The sequence below is a fragment of the Argopecten irradians genome, chromosome 10, assembly GCF_041381155.1.
Source record: "Argopecten irradians isolate NY chromosome 10, Ai_NY, whole genome shotgun sequence".
Classification (NCBI taxonomy): Eukaryota; Metazoa; Mollusca; class Bivalvia; order Pectinida; family Pectinidae; genus Argopecten; species Argopecten irradians.
Genome location: NC_091143.1, coordinates 42,934,650 through 42,959,419, shown reverse-complemented (window position 1 = coordinate 42,959,419; position 24,770 = coordinate 42,934,650). Strand labels below are relative to the sequence as shown.

Here is a 24,770-nt window from a genome sequence, read left to right as displayed (position 1 = left end):
AACGACTTCTTCTCAAGAACCAGAAGGCCCAGGGTACTGATATTTGGCCGGTAGGATGCTGGGATGAAGGGCTACCAAGTTTGTTCAAATAAATGACCTTGACCTTCATTCAAGGTCACAGGGGTCAATAGGCTAAAATCCTTTAAACAACTTCTTGTGAATAACTAAGAGGCCTAGAGACCTGATATTAGGCCTGTGGCATGCTGGGATAAAGGGCTACCAAGTTTGTTCAAATGAATGACCTTGATCTTCATTCAAGGTCACAGGGGTCAAATAGGCTAAAATCTTTAAATGACTTCTTCTTCAGAACCAGAAGGCCCAGGGTACTGATATTGGGCATGTAGCATGTTGGGATGAAGGGCTACCAAGTTTGTTCAAATAAATGACCTTGACCTTCATTTAAGGTCACAGGGGTCAAATAGGCTAAAATCTTTAAATGACTTCTTCTCAAGAACTAGAAGGCCAAGGGTACTGATATTGGGCATGTAGCATGCTTGGATGAAGGGCTACCAAGTTTGTTCAAATGAATTACCTTGACCTTCAATCAAGGTCACAGAGGTCAAATAGGCTAAAATCTTTAAACGACTATGTTGTATTGTACTAATAGTCAGATGACCGTTAAGGCCCATGGGCCTCTTGTTTAAATACACATATATTCTGATAATAGTGTCTAAACAAGTGCACGAGAGACAACCATATTGAGTGCACACCGGAGCACCCGCTGCCGTTCAGGAAATTTCTTGTCGCGCGAGCTCTCGCCATCCCGAACACGCTCCAGGGTTAAATAAGGCTTAACAAAGTCCTACAAAGCGGCAAAATAACAATTGTTTTCTCATAATGAAACTCATGGACGTGCTCACCCAGGCTGCCGTCACGACTCCCGGCATCCTCAATCATACCTCCAGTCCCCAATATATTTTGTTCCATGAGGATCGAAACACCAACTGTATAGAAATTGAACAGGTGTTGGAACCTGGTGATGACTAGACACCATCACAGTGCTCAGGAGACTGTACTGTACAAGTCCTAGCACAGTAACCTATAGCCCTTCAACCTCTGTCATTGGCTAGAATGTGCCAGAACTAGAATGTGATTGGCTCGTCACTAAACCTCCCCAGCATAGGGATCCCATAAGGGTCTCAGGCCCTAACCCCACATGCTGTACTAAGTCATGTAGCCAACAGCTGTCAGAGGAAGCAAGGTGACACATTGGCAAGCAAAGGGGGCCCAAAGGACCCATTGCCCCTAGTCTGGCATACCAAGCACAAAGCCACTAGCTGACAGAGGATGAAAGTGACCCCTGGTCAATCAGAACATGTAAGATAGTGGGACCGCAAAACTAATTAGGTTTCCACATCCCATCTTCCACATCCCATCTTATTAATACTGTATTAATGATTTAATACCTACATTAATTTTAATTAAAACTATAATAAAGTATACAATGTATGAGCCAAATGCAAGGTAGATAAATAATAAAAGTACCGTGAATAACCGATTCAATATATGCTTTGTAAAACCAGAGCAAGTGTGATATGTAACTTTCAGTGAATGCGAATACAGCTAAAAACGTATTTTATAGTTTAAAACTATTTCATAGATTTGCTGCACTACTTGAAATAACTACCATGCGTTTTTTAAATGAAGAAATAAAATCGGAAACTTTCTTAAAATGCCAGCATAAAGCCATCTCCGAAAACTATGTTTAAACAAGGACGTAGATGGCGTATCACTTATATACTCTTGATTAAAAAAACAGTTGCGTAATATTCGCACAAAGGTGTCCCGTATATAAATAATGTCGCCATTAAAATTGGACAATAATGGTGAGAATTTTGTTTTGAGACATCTTTTCTGATTACATAAAAGTGAATGTCAAATTAGTATGATCATAACACATAATTATATATTTTGTGTTCAAAGACAAAAGAACTTTATAAACGTTCAAGCAATTAAAGCCCTTGCTAAAGAAATCGAGAGCTATAGATATATTACTAAATACTAACACCTTTAGATAGGTACACGTCAATTTGATACTTGGTTATAAAAGCTTCCAGACGAAATAGTTGCTCCAATACCGATGTCAGAAGCAGAGGGATCTGCGAATTGTTCACAGATTATGTAATCATGGACCCACCAGAGTGGCCTTTCTACTCATATAAGGTATCATGTATAGTATGATTTCTACAGTGTTTTGATGGTCTCATGGCACTCTTGTGGGTCCATGATTATACAATCTGTAACTAATGATCAGATCCCTGTGTCAGAAGTGGGGTACGGAGAAATAAGTATGTTTACCGGGATCTAGTAGCAACATAACAAACGCATGACATCACAGAATGGACAGTCTACGTTAAAAGATATATTTTCAATGAAATCAATATGATTTGGAAACTCTCCATTCTATAATGAGATAAGCCGTGTTCTATTATCAATATTATCAAAGTTTTATCAAGGATTTATAAGTGATTCATATACGTCCTTGGTTTTATCAATAATTTTAATCCAAGTATTGGAAATATATCTAGATTAAAGACAAAACCCATTTTTTACATTTTACATTCAGTTTTATTAGACCGCGAATATATCCTTGATTACACCAAGGACGTATATATTATGTATAAATCCTTGATTACACTCATTGATATTCTAGTACAAAATCAAAGTGCAGTTGTATGTATGATCATGATTTCATCAAAATTATGAAAACTGAAAACATTCGCTATTTTTACCAGGTTAGCCCGATATACTCTGGCCCTGACACCAGACTTGCACATCATGACAGATTGATGTCTGGTTTAGGAAGGACTACGTATATGAAATAAATTAACTTTTTTGATTCTGATTGATTGATATGAATACCAGAGGTACTACAGTTTATATCTAACATACGCTACTATTGAACTTTTATCTATGTCTCAGGTTAATGTACCTTCACAAGTAATATGACTTCGTTTACGGGTACGAGTCACACAGGTAAATTGACGATAAACAAATGATTCGGTTCACCGTGCAACCATGATGTCTGATCAACCGACCGTGAAATACACATCCGTGTTGTCGTATGCCATCCCCTGGGGCGGTATACAGGCGTGAAGGCTATGTTACGTAATTACACCCAGGAAGGTGAAGTAAATTTTGTACATTATTCTCTTTATTTCCTCCATTTTAACAAAATGCAGCATCGGAGCGGTAGATTACGTGTACACGGTAAATTGATTGCTGTGCGAAAAAAGTAAAGCTAGAAAATAAGAATTTTTGAATTCAAATGTACAAAGTTTATATTATTTATTCAGTCACCCAATATCGCACAGGTTCTCTATGTAGTCGTATTGATGTATGTTTTGTTTTGCTTTTTGTTTCAAAAACGATCTGATCAACTGCAAAGTTGAAATGATCGCAGCCGTATGTAGTGCAGACCTGTCCATAGATCATATTAATAATTACAGCAAATATCTCAAGTGGTTGTAACACCAGAAACATACATACATACATGTTTGTATATATGTTTCAGGTTACACGTACATTGTACGATTAATATGGCGAAATCGTTCAGTTTTAATGTTGTATTTTTAAATTCTAAGTCCGCATTAACTACATTAAACTGCAACGTAAAGTGTCGAATTGAAGTGAAATTTTCTACAGAACTATAATACATGTGTAAGGTATATATGTATTTGATTAGTTATTTAGATTGATATATACGGATCGTAGAGAATGTCAACCGGGACACATTGCGTACAGTATCGAGAATCCTAAAATACTATAAAGTGTTGCTAAATATGATGAAATGTAACTATTACCTGAATCATTTGCATATCTTAAACTTACTCACCAGGATCTGCGATGACGAAACTTCGGTGTTACATGGTATACAATACAATGCTATTTACTTTATTTGAGTATCACATCTCAATATCACATAAAAACAAAAGAGAGTTTATATCAAAGTAAAAACTATTTCAAATCTAGAACCTATGATAATGATATCCAGTCAAACTGGCTTACGAGACACTAATTTGAAGAAAAAAATCACTGCCACACTGAGACAGGTAAATAAATTAAAACTGTACATGAGATCAAGTGAGTTTCATCCTCAACACTATTTAGATGAGCATATATAGAGTACACAAATGATCCTGTAATTAAATGTTTCGACTTTTAGCTTAGGTTACCACAACGAAATTTTGCTAAGATTTGTTTATGGTTCATTCTTAATGTAAGTTACGTTATATATTTATTTCCATTTATTTGGCCAATGTCATTCTATAGTCGTCGATATCAGTCGGCTGTATCTTCCTGGGTAAATATATACCAGGCTTTAAGAATGCACTGTTTAACATTAGAAATATGTACATAGAAGTCGATCAGCGATCATTCGGTAAGTAAGTTGTCTACCCGACATTCCCAGCTTCTCCATTTCCCTTTTTACCACTGATGATTTTTTGAGTCGTCAGCCACAGCCTACACACCTCTCTTTTTTGTTTCACATTACAAAATCTCCATCCTAGATCACCTCTTGTGACGACATTGGATTTATTTGTACCGGAACCGAGGAAATAAAGGAACGCTTTTATGAATAGAATATTTAAAATATTGGGACGAGGGTAGATTTTGCTAGTTCTCGTGCGGGCATTTCCATATTCATAAATTCGGTGAATCATAATCCAAGATATTTGTATTTGTCGGTAATGTCGATTATCAGATAACCACAAATAAAATGAAAGTTAGATAAGCAATAGTTGTCATAGCTTATAATGAAGTCTCGTGCAATACCATTTGCGTAAAATAAAATAGAGACATTGAAGGTTATTTTGACAGCCAGGTCGTTTATATAAATCGTAAAAATTGTCGGTGAAATATAACAGCATTGTTTTACGCCATTTGTGACGTCAAACCAATCACAAAGGAACAGGTACGTGTCAAATTATAACATCAGTATACTAGTAGTGAAGTTATGACCGAATCCAACACAAACCCTTATGTATACGTAAATCATTACAAAGACGACAAAGAAATGGAAAGGAATTTTCAATGAATTTAAACAATGAATGCAAACTTGGTAAATATAGTAACTGAAAACTATATACATGTATTCCATGTTGTGTTGCACAGATCGCACAGCACATGCGATGCGGTAGCATATAGTCGACTTATATTGCGAGCCGTGCTCTCGTCATGGGTCGGTGATCAACACACTAGCGAAGCTTGCCCGCCAGCTCACTGCGCTGTCACCGTAGGGGGTCACTGAGAACAATGGAGAAGTGATATTTGCATGGAAAAAATAACGCTTTCAGGGGAAAATAACGTTTTCAACTTAATCGTAACATGGTCACATAAATAATCACATGTTCTGTTGATGCTAACAAAGTTCCACATAAAAATCACATAATATGCTAGCAATAACAAGGGAAATTAAAATAATAACCATACACAAAAAAAAATAACATCAGCCACTGAATCTAACATCATTTATAAAAGACTAACGTATGCAAAGATAAAGATAACTCAGTAGCAAACATATAACGTGTGCTAGAAAATAATCACATGCTATTAGTAAAAAATAACTAAAATTTGAATAATAACAATAAAACAGATATAACCAACGTAAATATTTAAGTAATAACAAATATAGTTAAAATAACAGTTTGAGAACGAAAATTAACAGAATAGGGCTACCATTGTACATGTATTATCTTGATGTCTGGGAGAAAGCTCCTCCTAGGATGTTCAGTTTTACTACATGTATTATCTTGATGTCTGGGAGGAAACTCCTTTTAGGATGTTCAGTTTTACTACATGTATTATCTTGATGTCTGCGAGAAAGCTCCTTCTAGAGTGTTCAGTTTTACTATATGTAATATCTTGCTGTCTGGGAGAAAACTCCTTCTAGGGTGTTCAGTTTTACTACATGTATTATCTTGATGTCTGCGAGAAAGCTCCTTCTAGGGTGTTCAGTTTTACTATATGTAATATCTTGCTGTCTGGGAGAAAACTCCTTCTAGGGTGTTCAGTTTTACTACATGTATTATCTTGCTGTCTGGGAGAAAACTCCTTCTAGGGTGTTCAGTTTTACTACATGTATTATCTTGCTGTCTGGGAGAAAACTCCTTCTAGGATGTTCAGTTTTACTACATGTAATATCTTGCTGTCTGGGAGAAAGCTCCTTCTAGGGTGTTCAGTTTTACTACATGTAATATCTTGCTGTCTGGGAGAAAGCTCCTTCTAGGGTGTTCAGTTTTACTACATGTAATATCTTGCTTTCAAGGAGAAAACTCCTCCTAGAGTGTTCAGTTTTACTACATGTATTATCTTGCTGTCTAGGAGAAAGCTCCTTCTAGGATGTTCAGTTTTACTACATGTAATATCTTGCTGTCTGGGAGAAAGCTCCTTCTAGGGTGTTCAGTTTTACTACATGTATTATCTTGCTGTCTAGGAGAAAGCTCCTTCTAGGATGTTCAGTTTTACTACATGTATTATCTTGCTGTCTGGGAGAAAGCTCCTTCTAGGGTGTTCAGTTTTACTACATGTATTATCTTGCTGTCTGGGAGAAAGCTCCTTCTAGGGTGTTCAGTTTTACTACATGTATTATCTTGCTGTCTGGGAGAAAGTTCCTCCTAGGATGTTCAGTTTTACTACATGTATTATCTTGCTGTCTGGGAGAAAGCTCCTTCTAGGATGTTCAGTTTTACTACATGTATTATCTTGATGTCTGCGAGAAAGCTCCTTCTAGGGTGTTCAGTTTTACTATATGTAATATCTTGCTGTCTAGGAGAAAGCTCCTTCTAGGGTGTTCAGTTTTACTACATGTATTATCTTGCTGTCTGGGAGAAAACTCCTTCTAGGGTGTTCAGTTTTACTATATGTATTATCTTGCTGTCTGGGAGAAAACTCCTTCTAGGGTGTTCAGTTTTACTACATGTATTATCTTGCTGTCTGGGAGAAAACTCCTTCTAGGATGTTCAGTTTTACTACATGTAATATCTTGCTGTCTGGGAGAAAGCTCCTTCTAGGGTGTTCAGTTTTACTACATGTAATATCTTGCTGTCTGGGAGAAAGCTCCTTCTAGGGTGTTCAGTTTTACTACATGTAATATCTTGCTGTCTGGGAGAAACCTCCTTCTAGGGTGTTCAGTTTTACTACATGTAATATCTTGCTGTCTAGGAGAAAACTCCTCCTAGAGTGTTCAGTTTTACTACATGTATTATCTTGCTGTCTAGGAGAAAGCTCCTTCTAGGATGTTCAGTTTTACTACATGTAATATCTTGCTGTTCATTTCTTGCTCCCTTATGATATGTTGTCACTTTCCAATTTAACAATAACTTATACAAATATTATATTCATTTGGCCTAATAACAGGTACAGGTTCTAGTTGGTGCTGACAAAGGGAAGCAAGGACATATATCACGCATTGTCAAGGAAAGAAACTGGTGCTTTGTACAGGGCTTACACCTGGTGAGTTTGGTACATGTGTGTGTCACACATTGTCAAGGAAAGAAACTGGTGCTTTGTACAGGGCTTACACCTGGTGAGTTTGGTACATGTGTGAGTCACACATTGTCAAGGAAAGAAACTGGTGCTTTGTACAGGGCTTAGTACGCCTAATGAGTTTGGTACATGTGTGTGTCACACATTGTCAAGGAAAGAAACTGGTGCTTTGTACAGGGCTGGTATCTAATGAGTTTGGTACATGTGTGTGTCACACATTGTCAAGGAAAGAAACTGGTGCTTTGTACAGGGCTTACACCTGGTGAGTTTGGTACATGTGTGAGTCACACATTGTCAAGGAAAGAAACTGGTGCTGTATACAGGACTTACACCTGGTGAGTTTGGTACATGTGTGAGTCACACATTGTCAAGGAAAGAAACTGGTGCTTTGTACAGGGCTTACACCTGGTGAGTTTGGTACATGTGTGTGTCACACATTGTCAAGGAAAGAAACTGGTGCTTTGTACAGGGCTTACACCTGGTGAGTTTGGTACATGTGTGAGTCACACATTGTCAAGGAAAGAAACTGGTGCTTTGTACAGGACTTACACCTGGTAAGTTTGGTACATGTGTGAGTCACACATTGTCAAGGAAAGAAACTGGTGCTTTGTACAGGGCTTACACCTGGTAAGTTTGGTACATGTGTGTGTCACACATTGTCAAGGAAAGAAACTGGTGCTTTGTACAGGGCTTACACCTGGTAAGTTTGGTACATGTGTGTCACACATTGTCAAGGAAAGAAACTGGTGCTTTGTACAGGGCTTACACCTGGTAAGTTTGGTACATGTGTGTCACACATTGTCAAGGAAAGAAACTGGTGCTTTATACAGGACTTACACCTGGTAAGTTTGTCATAAATTGTCAAGGAAAGAAACTGGTGCTTTGTACAGGGCTTACACCTGGTAAGTTTGGTACACAGTTGTGTCACACATTGTCAAGGAAAGAAACTGGTGCTTTGTACAGGGCTTACACCTGGTAAGTTTGGTACACGTGTGTCAGACATTGTCAAGGAAAGAAACTGGTGCTTTGTACAGGGCTTACACCTGGTGAGTTTGGTACATGTGTGTCAGACATTGTCAAGGAAAGAAACTGGTGCTTTGTACAGGGCTTACACCTGGTGAGTTTGGTACATGTGTGTGTCACACATTGTCAAGGAAAGAAACTGGTGCTTTGTACAGGGCTTACACCTGGTAAGTTTGGTACATGTGTGTGTCACACATTGTCAAGGAAAGAAACTGGTGCTTTGTACAGGGCTTACACCTGGTAAGTTTGTCACACATTGTCAAGGAAAGAAACTGGTGCTTTGTACAGGGCTTACACCTGGTAAGTTTGGTACATGTGTGTGTCACACATTGTCAAGGAAAGAAACTGGTGCTTTGTACAGGGCTTACACCTGGTGAGTTTGGTACATGTGTGTGTCACACATTGTCAAGGAAAGAAACTGGTGCTTTATACAGGACTTACACCTGGTAAGTTTGGTACATGTGTGTGTCACACATTGTCAAGGAAAGAAACTGGTGCTTTGTACAGGACTTACACCTGGTAAGTTTGTCACACATTGTCAAGGAAAGAAACTGGTGCTTTGTACAGGGCTTACACCTGGTAAGTTTGGTACATGTGTGTGTCACACATTGTCAAGGAAAGAAACTGGTGCTTTGTACAGGGCTTACACCTGGTAAGTTTGGTACATGTGTGTCACACATTGTCAAGGAAAGAAACTGGTGCTTTGTACAGGGCTTACACCTGGTAAGTTTGGTACATGTGTGTGTCACACATTGTCAAGGAAAGAAACTGGTGCTTTGTACAGGGCTTACACCTGGTGAGTTTGGTACATGTGTGTGTCACACATTGTCAAGGAAAGAAACTGGTGCTTTGTACAGGGCTTACACCTGGTGAGTTTGGTACATGTGTGTGTCACACATTGTCAAGGAAAGAAACTGGTGCTTTGTACAGGGCTTACACCTGGTGAGTTTGGTACATGTGTGAGTCACACATTGTCAAGGAAAGAAACTGGTGCTTTTGTACAGGGCTTACACCTGGTGAGTTTGGTACATGTGTGTGTCACACATTGTCAAGGAAAGAAACTGGTGCTTTGTACAGGGCTTACACCTGGTGAGTTTGGTACATGTGTGTGTCACACATTGTCAAGGAAAGAAACTGGTGCTTTGTACAGGACTTACACCTGGTGAGTTTGGTACATGTGTGAGTCACACATTGTCAAGGAAAGAAACTGGTGCTTTGTACAGGACTTACACCTGGTGAGTTTGGTACATGTGTGTGTCACACATTGTCAAGGAAAGAAACTGGTGCTTTGTACAGGACTTACACCTGGTAAGTTTGGTACATGTGTGTGTGTCACACATTGTCAAGGAAAGAAACTGGTGCTTTGTACAGGACTTACACCTGGTAAGTTTGGTACATGTGTGTGTCACACATTGTCAAGGAAAGAAACTGGTGCTTTGTACAGGGCTTACACCTGGTAAGTTTGGTACACAGTGTGTGTCACACATTGTCAAGGAAAGAAACTGGTGCTTTGTACAGGACTTACACCTGGTAAGTTTGGTACACGTGTGTGTCACACATTGTCAAGGAAAGAAACTGGTGCTTTGTACAGGACTTACACCTGGTAAGTTTGGTACATGTGTGTGTCACACATTGTCAAGGAAAGAAACTGGTGCTTTGTACAGGACTTACACCTGGTAAGTTTGGTACATGTGTGTCAGACATTGTCAAGGAAAGAAACTGGTGCTTTGTACAGGACTTACACCTGGTAAGTTTGTCACACATTGTCAAGGAAAGAAACTGGTGCTTTGTACAGGGCTTACACCTGGTAAGTTTGGTACATGTGTGTGTCACACATTGTCAAGGAAAGAAACTGGTGCTTTGTACAGGACTTACACCTGGTAAGTTTGGTACATGTGTGTGTCACACATTGTCAAGGAAAGAAACTGGTGCTTTGTACAGGGCTTACACCTGGTAAGTTTGTCACACATTGTCAAGGAAAGAAACTGGTGCTTTGTACAGGACTTACACCTGGTAAGTTTGGTACATGTGTGTGTCACACATTGTCAAGGAAAGAAACTGGTGCTTTGTACAGGGCTTACACCTGGTGAGTTTGGTACATGTGTGTGTCACACATTGTCAAGGAAAGAAACTGGTGCTTTGTACAGGGCTTACACCTGGTAAGTTTGGTACATGTGTGTGTCACACATTGTCAAGGAAAGAAACTGGTGCTTTGTACAGGGCTTACACCTGGTGAGTTTGGTACATGTGTGTGTCACACATTGTCAAGGAAAGAAACTGGTGCTTTGTACAGGGCTTACACCTGGTAAGTTTGGTACATGTGTGTGTCACACATTGTCAAGGAAAGAAACTGGTGCTTTGTACAGGGCTTACACCTGGTGAGTTTGGTACATGTGTGTGTCACACATTGTCAAGGAAAGAAACTGGTGCTGTATACAGGACTTACACCTGGTAAGTTTGGTACATGTGTGTGTCACACATTGTCAAGGAAAGAAACTGGTGCTTTGTACAGGACTTACACCTGGTAAGTTTGGTACATGTGTGTGTCACACATTGTCAAGGAAAGAAACTGGTGCTTTGTACAGGGCTTACACCTGGTAAGTTTGTGGTACATGTTGTGTGTCACACATTGTCAAGGAAAGAAACTGGTGCTTTGTACAGGACTTACACCTGGTAAGTTTGGTACATGTGTGTGTCACACATTGTCAAGGAAAGAAACTGGTGCTTTGTACAGGGCTTACACCTGGTGAGTTTGGTACATGTGTGTCAGGACATTGTCAAGGAAAGAAACTGGTGCTTTGTACAGGACTTACACCTGGTGAGAAAAAACTTGATTTTACAGGCTTACACTGTAATGTAAGTGTGTCACACATTGTCAAGGAAAGAAACTGGTGCTTTGTACAGGGCTTACACCTGGTGAGTTTGGTACATGTGTGTGTCACACATTGTCAAGGAAAGAAACTGGTGCTTTGTACAGGGCTTACACCTGGTGAGTTTGGTACATGTGTGTGTCACACATTGTCAAGGAAAGAAACTGGTGCTAATTTGTACAGGGCTTACACCTGGTGAGTTTGGTACATGTGTGTGTCACACATTGTCAAGGAAAGAAACTGGTGCTTTGTACAGGGCTTACACCTGGTAAGTTTGGTACATGTGTGTGTCACACATTGTCAAGGAAAGAAACTGGTGCTTTGTACAGGGCTTACACCTGGTAAGTTTGGTACATGTGTGTGTCACACATTGTCAAGGAAAGAAACTGGTGCTTTGTACAGGACTTACACCTGGTAAGTTTGGTACATGTGTGTGTCACACATTGTCAAGGAAAGAAACTGGTGCTTTGTACAGGACTTACACCTGGTAAGTTTGGTACATGTGTGTGTCACACATTGTCAAGGAAAGAAACTGGTGCTTTGTACAGGGACTTACACCTGGTGAGTTTGGTACATGTGTGTGTCACACATTGTCAAGGAAAGAAACTGGTGCTTTGTACAGGGCTTACACCTGGTAAGTTTGGTACATGTGTGTGTCACACATTGTCAAGGAAAGAAACTGGTGCTTTGTACAGGGCTTACACCTGGTGAGTTTGGTACATGTGTGTGTCACACATTGTCAAGGAAAGAAACTGGTGCTTTGTACAGGGCTTACACCTGGTAGTTTGGTACATGTGTGTGTCACACATTGTCAAGGAAAGAAACTGGTGCTTTATACAGGACTTACACCTGGTAAGTTTGGTACATGTGTGTGTCACACATTGTCAAGGAAAGAAACTGGTGCTTTGTACAGGACTTACACCTGGTAAGTTTGGTACATGTGTGTGTCACACATTGTCAAGGAAAGAAACTGGTGCTTTGTACCTGGTGCTGTATAGGACTTACACCTGGTAAGTTTGTCACACATTTCTCAAGGAAAGAAACTGGTGCTTTATACAGGACTTACACCTGGTGAGTTTGGTACATGTGTGAGTCACACATTGTCAAGGAAAGAAACTGGTGCTTTGTACAGGGCTTACACCTGGTGAGTTTGGTACATGTGTGTGTCACACATTGTCAAGGAAAGAAACTGGTGCTTTGTACAGGGCTTACACCTGGTGAGTTTGGTACATGTGTGTGTCACACATTGTCAAGGAAAGAAACTGGTGCTTTGTACAGGACTTACACCTGGTAAGTTTGGTACATGTGTGTGTCACACATTGTCAAGGAAAGAAAACTGGTGCTTTGTACAGGGACTTTACACCTGGTAAGTTTGGTCATGTTGTGTGTCACACATTGTTAAGGAAAAGAAACTGGTGCTTTGTACAGGGACTTAACACCTGGTAAGTTTGGTATCACGTTTGTCCACACATTGTCAAGGACAAGAAACTGGTGCCTTTGTACGGGGCTTACACCTGGTGAATGTGTGTAGGTACATGTGTGTGTCACACATTGTCCAAGGAAAGCAACTGGTAAGCTTTATACAGGACTACACCTGAAAAGTTGTCAACATATTGTGAAGGAAAAGAAACTGGTGCTATTGTACAGGGCTTACAACCCTGGTGAGAGTTTGGTACACATGTGTGTCACACATTGTCAATGGAAAGGAACTGGTGCTGTATACAGGGGCTAAAACCTGGAAATTTTGGTCAACACAATCTCAAGGAAAGAAACTGGTAGCTTTGTTTAGGGCTTTTACCTGGTAAGTTCGGTACATGTGTGTATTATCACGACATTGTCAAGGAAAGAAACTGGTGCTCTTGTACAGGACGTTACAACCTGGTTAAGTTTGGTACATGTGTGTGTCACACATTGACATTGTCAAGGAAAGAAACTGGTGCTTTGTACAGGACTTACACCTGGTAAGTTTGGTACATGTGTGTGTCACACATTGTCAAGGAAAGAAACTGGTGCTTTGTACAGGACTTACACCTGGTAAGTTTGGTACACACATGTTGTCAGTGTCAGACATTGTCAAGGAAAGAAACTGGTGCTGTATACAGGACTTACACCTGGTAAGTTTGTCATACATTGTCAAGGAAAGAAACTGGTGCTTTGTACAGGACTTACACCTGGTAAGTTTGGTACACGTGTGTCAGACATTGTCAAGGAAAGAAACTGGTGCTTTGTACAGGGCTTACACCTGGTAAGTTTGGTACACATTGTCAAGGAAAGAAACTGGTGCTTTGTACAGGGCTTACACCTGGTAAGTTTGGTACACGTGTGTCACACATTGTCAAGGAAAGAAACTGGTGCTTTGTACAGGGCTTACACCTGGTGAGTTTGTGTGTGTCACACATTGTCAAGGAAAGAAACTGGTGCTTTGTACAGGGCTTACACCTGGTAAGTTTGGTACACGTGTGTCACACATTGTCAAGGAAAGAAACTGGTGCTTTGTACAGGGCTTACACCTGGTAAGTTTGGTACATGTGTGTGTCACACATTGTCAAGGAAAGAAACTGGTGCTTTGTACAGGGCTTACACCTGGTAAGTTTGGTATCATACAAATTGCTCAAGGAAAGAAAGTTTGGTGCTTGTGTGTCAAAGGACTTTAACTGGTGCTTTGTACAGTGACTTACACATGTGTGTTGGTCACACATTGTCAAGGAAAGAAAACTGGTGCTTTGTACAGGGCTTACACCTGGTGTAAGTTTGGTACATGTGTGTCAGACATTGTCAAGGAAAGAAACTGGTGCTTTGTACAGAGCTTACACCTGGTAAGTTTGGTACACATTGTCAAGGAAAGAAACTGGTGCTTTGTACAGGGCTTACACCTGGTGAGTTTGGTACATGTGTGTCAGACATTGTCAAGGAAAGAAACTGGTGCTTTGTACAGGACTTACACCTGGTAAGTTTGGTACACATTGTCAAGGAAAGAAACTGGTGCTTTATACAGGACTTACCACCCTGGTAAGTGGTACACATTTGTCACAAGTGGTGCTTTGTACAGGGCTTACACCTGGTAAGTTTGGTACATGTGTGTGTCACACATTGTCAAGGAAAGAAACTGGTGCTTTGTACAGGGCTTACACCTGGTAAGTTTGGTACACGTGTGTCACACATTGTCAAGGAAAGAAACTGGTGCTTTATACAGGACTTACACCTGGTAAGTTTGATCTATCTTATATGTTTTTTTCCATAATAGGAGTATGTACAGCTATAGGTTATAGAGAAATTGGTGAAATGAATTATCTTATAAAATAGTTATGTTTTTGGTACAGGAGTACAAATATATGCCAGGAAAATCGCCTACAGACCCTGGAAGATGTGAAGCTAAAGAGAAACCACTACTGGTCACAACAGAAATTGCCTTAGTTGATCCTTCAGATTTATGTTTTATGAAGTTTAGTAATATAATTCAACTTTGAATACACACAAAACTCTGAATGTACTTCCATCATTTAAAAGCCTTTTTTTTTTTAGAATACACTCAAATTTTTGTGAATTATATATTATCTCCATAACATAAAAAGACATTCAAGTTAATACAACAACTGTATTTGTATGTGAACAATAAAGAAATGCTCATAGAATGTCACATTCATAGACACTGTAGGAATCAAACTCACAAAAAGTTTATCTACTATAGTGATTATCATGCCATAATGAGTAATTTTCTTGGACAGCTTCAACATGAATAATGTGGATCCAGATTGGTATACAATATCAGGATTTCACTAATAATCATGTTTTAAAAAATAGGAAGGGGATTATTTTTCAAACACAATTAAAATTTTTTAACTCCACCATCTTATTCAAATCGCTTTTTGTCCGTGGTCCGTCTGTGTGTTTACAATTCTTGTTATCGCTATTTCTTAGAAAGTACTGAAGAGATCATTCTCAAATTTCATATCTAGATTTTTCTAGGGCCCTTGTTGGGCATATTGTATTTTAAGACCAATCGGTGAACAAGATGGCCACCAGGCAGCCATCTTGGATCTTGGTGGTCAAAGTTTGTTATCACTATTACTCAGAAAAGCACTGTAGCGATCTTTCTCAAATGTCAAATGTATATTCCCTTAAGCCCCTAGTTGTGCACGATTGCATTTTGGAACCCGATCGTCGGTCAACAAGATTCACTGCCAACATTTCCTTTAAATTTGCTATATTCGTTAATCATCAGAGAGTTCTGAAGGGATCATTCTCAAATTTCATATGTTGGTTCCCCTTGGGACCTAGTTGTGCATATTGCATTTTGGATCCGATCGGTGATTAAGATGGCCGACAGGCCGGCATCTTGGATTTTGATAGTTGAAGTTTGTTACCACTATTTTCTCAGAAAGTACTGAAAGGGTCGGTCTCAAATTTCATGTGCAGGTTTCCCTAGTGGTCTAGTTGTGCATATTGCATTTTCGGACCGATCGGGTGAACAAGATGGCCAACAAGACGCCATCTTGGATTTTGATAATCGATGATACTGTTACCCAGACATGTTAACCCTACCGATTCAGGCGGAAGTCTACCGCTTTTGAGTCTGATATTCCGCCTACCGCTTTAATATCCAAATATTCCGATTTCTGCAAAACAATTTCTTATTTTTTTTCTTCCGATTTCTGGCAAATTTGGCCACAAACATCCTTGGGGGTAGGGGAAAAGAACTTGTATAAAGTTTAGGCTCTGACCCCTGGGGCATGAGGGGCGGGCCCAATAGGGGAAATAGAGGTAAATCCTATAAATCGCTACTTGTCCTAGAGTTCTGCATGGATTGTAACCAAATTTGGCCACAAACATCCTTGGGGGAAGGGGAACAGAACTTGTATAAAGTTTGGCTCTGACCCCCCAGGGGGCAGGAGGGGCGGGGGCCCAATCGGGGAAATAGAGGTAAATCCTATAAACCGCTACTTGTCCTAGAGTTCTGCATGGATTGTGACCAAAATTTGGCCACAAACATCTTTGGGAGAAGGGGAACAGAACTTGTATAAAGTTTGGCTCTGACCCCCCGAGGGCAGGAGGGGCGGGGCCCAATAGGGGAAATAGAGGTAAATCCTATAAATCGCTACTTGTCCTAGAGTTCTGCATGGATTGTAACCAAATTTGGCCACAAACATCCTTGGGGTAGGGGAACAGAACTTGTATAAAGTTTGGCTCTGACCCCCGGGGGCATGAGGGGCGGGGGCTCAATATGGGAAATAGAGGTAAATCCTATAAATCGCTACTTGTCCTAGAGTTCTGCATGGATTGTAACCAAATTTGGCCACAAACATCCTTGGGGGAAGGGGAACAGAACTTGAATAAAGTTTGGCTCTGACCCCCTGGGGGCAGGAGGGGCGGGGGCCCAATATGGGAAATAGAGGTAAATCCTATAAATCGCTACTTGTCCTAGAGTTCTGCATGGATTGTGACCAAATTTGGCCACAAACATCCTTGGGGATAGGGAAAAGAACTTGAATAAAGTTTGGCTCTGACCCCCCCGGGGGCAGGAGGGGCGGGGCCCAATAGGGGAAATAGAGGTAAATCCTATAAATCGCTACTTGTCCTAGAGTTCTGCATGGATTGTAACCAAATTTGGCCACAAACATCCTTGGGGGAAGGGGAACAGAACTTGTATAGCTCTGACCCCCCGGGGGCAGGAGGGGCGGGGCCCAATAGGGGAAATAGAGGTAAATCCTATAAATCGCTACTTGTCCTAGAGTTCTGCATGGATTGTGACCAAATTTGGCCACAAACATCCTTGGGGGAAGGGGAACAGAACTTCTATAAATGTTGGCTCTGACCCCCCGGGGGCAAGAGGGGTGGAGCCCAATAGGGGAAATAGAGGTAAATCCTATAAATCGCTACTTGTCCTAGAGTTCTGCATGGATTGTGACCAAATTTGGCCACAAACATCCATGGGGGAAGGGGAACAGAACTTCTATAAATGTTGGCTCTGACCCCCCGGGGGTAGGATGGGTAGGGCCCAGTAGGTGAATTAGAGGTAAATATTCTAATTCCTTCAGAAAAGAAACAATGAACCTGTATTTAGAACATTACTTGGCATTACAAACCAGGTGAGTGATACAGGACCTCTGGGCCTCTTGTTTATGTTATGAAGATATAACACAAAACTCTGAATGTACTTCCATCATTTAAAGCCCTTTTTTTAGAATACACTCAAATTTTTGTGTTATATTATCTCCATAACATAAAAAGACATTCAAGTTAATACCAACAACTGTATTTGTATGTGAACAATAAAGAAATGCTCATAGAATGTCACATTCATAGACACTGTAGGAATCAAACTCACAAAAAGTTTATCTACTATAGTGATTATCATGCCATAATGAGTAATTTTCTTGGACAGCTTCAACATGAATAATGTGGATCCAGATTGGTATACAATATCAGGATTTCACTTATAATCATGTTTTAAAAAATAGGAAGGGGATTATTTTTCCAAACACAATTGAAATTTTTTAACTCCACCATCTTATTCAAATCGCTTTTTGTCCGTGGTCCGTCTGTCTGTTTACAATTCTTGTTATCGCTATTTCTTAGAAAGTACTGAAGAGATCATTCTCAAATTTCATATCTAGATTTTTCTAGGGCCCTTGTTGGGCATATTGTATTTTAAGACCGATCGGTGAACAAGATGGCCACCAGGCAGCCATCTTGGATCTTGGTGGTCAAAGTTTGTTATCACTATTACTCAGAAAGTACTGTAGCGATCTTTTTCAAATTTCACATGTATATTTCCCTAAGGCCCTAGTTGTGCATATTGCATTTTGGAACCGATCGGTCAACAAGATTACTGCCAGGCCGGCATCTTGGACTTTGATAGTTTAAGTTTGTTATCGCTATTTCTCAGAGAGTACTGAAGGGATCATTCTCAAATTTCATATGTTGGTTCCCCTTGGGACCTAGTTGTGCATATTGCATTTTGGGACCGATCGGTGATTAAGATGGCCGACAGGCCGGCATCTTGGATTTTGATAGTTGAAGTTTGTTACCACTATTTCTCAGAAAGTACTGAACGGGTCGGTCTCAAATTTCATGTGCAGGTTTCCCTAGTGGTCTAGTTGTGCATATTGCATTTTCGGACCGATCGGTGAACAAGATGGCTAACAAGACGCCATCTTGGATTTTGATAATCGATGACTGTTACCCAGACATGTTAACCCTACCGATTCAGGCGGAAGTCTACCGCTTTTGAGTCTGATATTCCGCCTACCGCTTTAATATCCAAATATTCCGATTTCTGCAAAACAATTTCTTATTTTTTTTCTTCCGATTTCTGAAATTTTTAAAGACGGTTGGGGCTGACATGGCGGCTTCAAAATGCATACCAGACAGATTAGGGGGACTGGATTGATAATTAAGTAAACAAAGAAGGTGTGAACACTCCCTGACCAACACCCACTGGTGTTAATTAGCTGCCTGGGGCAAGTTCCACCTTGGCTTGGTGGTGTCACTTATTTCACATGTCTGAGTGTAACATTCACGACGTGTATTACGTAGGCCTAAAATTAAAGTAAACAATCATCTGACCTTTCAATAAATTTTGTGCCTAAAACTAGTTAGCATCATTTCAAAAACAAACACTAATTATAATTGAAATGATTTACTCACGTTTTTAGCTCACCTGGCCCGAAGGGCCAGTGAGCTTATGTCATGGCGCGGCGTCTGTCGTCCGTCCGTCCGTCCGTCTGTCTGTCCGTCAACATTTCCTTTTAATCGCTACTAGTCATAGAGTTCTGCATGGATTGTAACCAAATTTGGCCACAAACATCCTTGGGGGAGGGGGAGCAGAACTTGTATAAATTTTGGCTCTGACCCCCCGGGGGCAGGAGGGGCGGGGCCCAATATGGGAAATAGAGGTAAATCCTATAAATCGCTACTTGTCCTAGAGTTCTGCATGGATTGTAACCAAATTTGGCCACAAACATCCTTGGGGGAGGGGGAGCAGAACTTGTATAAATTTTGGCTCTGACCCCCTGGGGGTAGGAGGGAGGGTGGGGCCCAATGTGGGAAATAGAGGTAAATCCTATAAATCGCTACTTGTCCTAGAGTTCTGCATGGATTGTAACCAAATTTGGCCACAAACATCCTTAGGGAGGGGGAACAGAACTTGTATAAATTTTGGCTCTGACCCCCCGGGGGCAGGAGGGGCGGGGCCCAATAGGGGAAATAGAGGTAAATCCTATAAATCGCTACTTGTCCTAGAGTTCTGCATGGAATGTAACCAAATTTGGCCACAAACATCCTTGGGGGAGGGGGAACAGAACTTGTATAAATTTTGGCTCTGGTCCCTCGGGGGCAGGAGGGGCAGGGCCCAATAGGGGAAATAGAGGTAAATCCTTTAAATCGCTACTAGTCACAGAGTTCTGAATGGAATGTAACCAAATTTGGCCACAAACATCCTTGGGGGAAGGGAAACAGAACTTGTATAAATTTTGGCTCTGACCCCTCGGGGGCAGGAGGGGCGGGGCCCAATAGGGGAATTAGAGGTAAATCCTTTAAATCGCTACTAGTCATAGAGTTCTGAATGGAATGTAACCAAATTTGGCCACAAACATCCTTGGGGGAAGAGGAACAGAACTTGTATAAATTTTGGCTCTGGTCCCCCGGGGGCAGGAGGGGCGGGGCCCAATAGGGGAAATAGAGGTAAATCCTTTAAATCGCTACTAGTCATAGAGTTCTGCATGGAATGTAACCAAATTTGGCCACGAAAATCCTTGGGGGAAGGTGAACAGAACTTGTATGAATTTTGGCTCTGGTCCCCCGGGGGCAGGAGGGGCGGGGCCCAATAGGGGAAATAGAGGTAAATCCTTTAAATCGCTACTAGTCACAGAGTCCTGAATGGAATGTAACCAAATTTGGCCACAAACATCCTTGGGAGAAGGGGAACAGAACTTGTATAAATTCTGGCTCTGACCCCCGGGGGCAGGTGGGGCGGGGCCCAATATGGGATTTAGAGGTTAATATTATAATTCCTTCAGAAAAGAATCAATGAACCTGTATTCAGAATATTATTTGGCATTACAAACCAGGTGAGCGATACAGGCCCTCTGGGCCTCTTGTTAATGTTAAATAGGCGTATACCCCAAGTGTCTGCTGAAAGTCATAAACTTTGCAATTGTATTGGCCGCCATTTTGGAATGGGATGATTCTAATAGAGGAGCCGGATTCGTATAAATGTTCAGGATTTTACAAAAAAAAAAAATTTTTTGCAGGGGGATTATTTCTCTAGAATTATATTGGTGTAAATTTTAGAAACAAATATTTGTATTTTTTCTTGCATAAATCAAAATAAAATGAGTCCAGTATGTATTACAAAAAAGTGAAAAAAAAATCAAAAAAAAATCAGTAGACAAAATGCATATTTAAAAAAGGTGATAAATAGCATTGAATTAAAGTATACAATATATTAATTGGCATTTTTCATCTTCTAAATGTTATGTAAGCCTCAATTAACATTAAAAAAAATGCAAAATGAGCCACCAAGGCCTATGGTGATAATCAAAGTTAAAACACAATTTGATAACAAGATATGTTTTTGTAATTATTTTGCGTATTATTGATATTTATATATCTCTGACGCCGCGAAAAAATGCCGCATGCTATACTACCGCTTTTGAGTCAAAAATCTACCTCTTTTTGGTCACCAAAGGTTAACATGTTATAAAAATGAGGTTTCAAAAAAATTTACTTTGAATATCTCACTGAGATTATGATTTTGACTACTACTGAAACAGGTTTGAATCTATTTTATTAATTAAGTGCTTCAGCCTTAATGAAAATTAAGTAAATTATTCCTAATTTTGGAAACATGTTTAACTTATTCATCTAAGTCCAGATATCATGTTTCAAAATTCAAAAGTGCATATTGTTGTGTTGCGACCCTTTGGTAACCTGTATATTAAGACACCTGTCTAATAAGACACATTTTTGTCTGTCCCTTGGGGTGTCTCATTACACAGGTTTGACTGTAGAGCTGACAAGTACAGTGTAGCTCTATTCATAACGTCAACATATGTAAATACTTTTGTCTGAATAATTAATTCAGTGCTTGTCCCTAATAATTTATTAAAAGTATTTAATGATATCTTCAGGAAGCCAACAGAGTTTGAGTGGCGTTACACAGAGGATGGTGAAAAGGTGAGAGTGTCCAAACGAACAGGGCGCATCATTCCCATTCCACAGGATGTAGAAGATAAAATAGCACTTGACACTGGCTCCAAAAGTACATATAAAAGTAAGTCATTCAATGATAGGTATGAAGGGACATGTGTTAACCTACACTATATAGTGATTTCTATATCAGAGATGTTGTGTCGATACAATTTACCATTTCCTATACATCAATGACATAGGAATTGCTTTGACATTATAATGGTTATCGGCTGAAAATGAATTTTGCTTTGGACTTTCATTGTCCTAAGATTAGTATTTGTTCACATTATTATATTTTCTTTTTCAAATTGAAAGAAACTTGGTACTAAATAATGAAGTAGGAAATTTTAATACTATTGATATTGTTGAATGCTGTTTGAAATCTATTATAAAGACAGAGGCTTGTAAATCTTTCTATGCCTTCCTTTATCTGTTTTTGAATTGTTGGTTAATAATGTACTTGTCTGAATAGGCACCAATGACACTTAGGACAATGAAAATTGGAAAAGTGCTTGTTTATGATATGACTGCATAGTTGATGTATTGAAAACTGGCCAGTCATAACATTTTAGTTTGTTATGACTGTTCTAAAGTGACAACGATATAAATACCATGAGAAATCATGGAGGGAAGAGGGGAGGGAGCATTATTTGGTCACAGTATGTTGTAGTGAGAGAAGAGGGGAGGGAGCATTATTTGGTCACAGTATGTTGTAGTGAGAGAAGAGGGGAGGGGGCATTATTTGGTCACAGTATGTTGTAGTGAGAGAAGAGGGGAGGGAGCATTATTTGGTCACAGTATGTTGTAGTGAGAGAAGAGGGGAGGGGGCATTATTTGGTCACAGTATGTTGTAGTGAGAGAAGAGAGGAGGGAGCATTATTTGGTCACAGTATGTTGTAGTGAGAGAAGAGGGGAGGGAGCATTATTTGGTCACAGTATGTTGTAGTGAGAGAAGAGGGGAGGGGGCATTATTTGGTCACAGTATGTTGTAGTGAGAGAAGAGGGGAGGGAGCATTATTTGGCCACAGTATGTTGTAGTGAGAGAAGAGGGGAGGGGGCATTATTTGGCCACAGTATGTTGTAGTGAGAGAAGAGGGGAGGGAGCATTATTTGGCCACAGTATGTTGTAGTGAGAGAAGAGGGGAGGGAGCATTATTTGGCCACAGTATGTTGTAGTGAGAGAAGAGGGGAGGGAGCATTATTTGGCCACAGTATGTTGTAGTGAGAGAAGAGGGGAGGGGGCATTATTTGGCCACAGTATGTTGTAGTGAGAGAAGAGGGGAGGGAGGGGCATTATTTGGCCACAGTATGTTGTAGTGAGAGAAGAGGGGAGGGGGGCTTTATTTGGCCACAGTATCTTATAGTGAGAGAAGAGGGGGAGGGAGCATTATTTGGCCACAGTATGTTGTAGTGAGAGAAGAGGGGAGGGAGCATTATTTGGTCACAGTATGTTGTAGTGAGAGAAGAGGGGAGGGAGCATTATTTGGCCACAGTATGTTGTAGTGAGAGAAGAGGGGAGGGAGCATTATTTGGCCACAGTATGTTGTAGTGAGAGAAGAGGGGAGGGGGCATTATTTGGTCACAGTATGTTGTAGTGAGAGAAGAGGGGAGGGATTATTTGGTCACAGTATGTTGTAGTGAGAGAAGAGGGGAGGGAGCATTATTTGGCACAGTATGTTGTAGGAGAGAAGAGGAGACAGTATGTTGTAGTGAGAGAAGAGGGGAGGGGCATTATTTGGCCACAGTATGTTGTAGTGAGAGAAGAGGGGAGGGAGCATTATTTGGTCACAGTGTGTTGTAGTGAGAGAAGAGGGGAGGGAGCATTATTTGGTCACAGTATGTTGTAGTGAGAGAAAGAGGGGAGGGAGCATTATTTGGCCACAGTATGTTGTAGTGAGAGAAGAGGGGAGGGGGGACTTTTATTTGGCCACAGTATGTTGTAGTGAGAGAAGAGGGGAGGGGGCATTATTTGGTCACAGTATGTTGTAGTGAGAGAAGAGGGAAGGGGACTTTATTTGGTCACAGTATGTTGTAGTGAGCGAAGAGGGGAGGGGGCATTATTTGGTCACAGTATGTTGTAGTGAGAGAAGAGGGAAGGGGACTTTATTTGGCCACAGTATGTTGTAGTGAGAGAAGAGGGGAGGGGGCATTATTTGGTCACAGTATGTTGTAGTGAGAGAAGAGGGGAGGGGAGCATTATTTGGCCACAGTATGTTGTAGTGAGAGAAGAGGGGAGGGGGCATTATTTGGTCACAGTATGTTGTAGTGAGAGAAGAGGGGAGGGGGCATTATTTGGCCACAGTATGTTGTAGTGAGAGAAGAGGGAGGGGGCCATTATTTGGCCACAGTATGTTGTAGTGAGAGAAGAGGGGAGGGGGCTTTATTTGGCCACAGTATGTTGTAGTAGAGAAGAGGGGAGGGAGCATTATTTGGTCACAGTATGTTGTAGTGAGAGAAGAGGGAAGGGGACTTTATTTGGCCACAGTATGTTGTAGTGAGAGAAGAGGGGAGGGAGCATTATTTGGTCACAGTATGTTGTAGTGAGAGAAGAGGGAGGGGACTTTATTTGGCCACAGTATGTTGTAGTGAGAGAAGAGGGGAGGGGGCATTATTTGACCACAGTATGTTGTAGTGAGAGAAGAGGGGAGGGAACATTATTTGGTCACTGTATGTTGTAGTGAGAGAAGAGGGGAGAGGGCATTATTTGGCCACAGTAAGAGAAGAGGGAGGGGCTTATTTGGCACAGTATGTTGTAGTGAGAGAAGAGGGGAGGGAGCATTATTTGGTCACAGTATGTTGTAGTGAGAGAAGAGGGGAGGGGGCATTATTTGGTCACAGTATGTTGTAGTGAGAGAAGAGGGGAGAGGCATTATTTGGCCACAGTATGTTGTAGTGAGAGAAGAGGGAGGGGGCATTATTTGGCACAGTATGTTGTAGTGAGAGAAGAGGGGAGGGAGCATTATTTGGTCACAGTATGTTGTAGTGAGAGAAGAGGGGAGGGGCATTATTTGGTCACAGTATGTTGTAGTGAGAGAAGAGGGGAGGGAGCATTATTTGGTCACAGTATGTTGTAGTGAGAGAAGAGGGGAGGGGGCATTATTTGCACAGTAATTGGTCATTTTGGTCACAGTATGTTGTAGTGAGAGAGGGGAACTTGGTGAGTGGGCATTCAATTGGCACACGTATGTTGTAGTGAGA

General features: G+C 40.7%; 1 protein-coding gene across 1 annotated transcript in view; it reads left to right on the top strand.

The window, feature by feature from the left end:
• Positions 1 to 21,874, top strand: part of LOC138333972 (large ribosomal subunit protein uL24m-like) — a 28,251-nt gene extending 6,377 nt beyond the window's left edge. Inside the window, exons 2-4 of the mRNA XM_069282695.1 lie at positions 7,360 to 7,455; positions 14,702 to 14,809; positions 21,510 to 21,874. Of these exons, the coding sequence (XP_069138796.1) occupies positions 7,360 to 7,455; positions 14,702 to 14,809; positions 21,510 to 21,767 (462 nt within the window). The 3' untranslated portion in view covers positions 21,768 to 21,874. The remainder of the gene's footprint in view (positions 1 to 7,359; positions 7,456 to 14,701; positions 14,810 to 21,509) is intronic.
• The last annotated feature ends 2,896 nt before the right edge of the window (positions 21,875 to 24,770 follow it).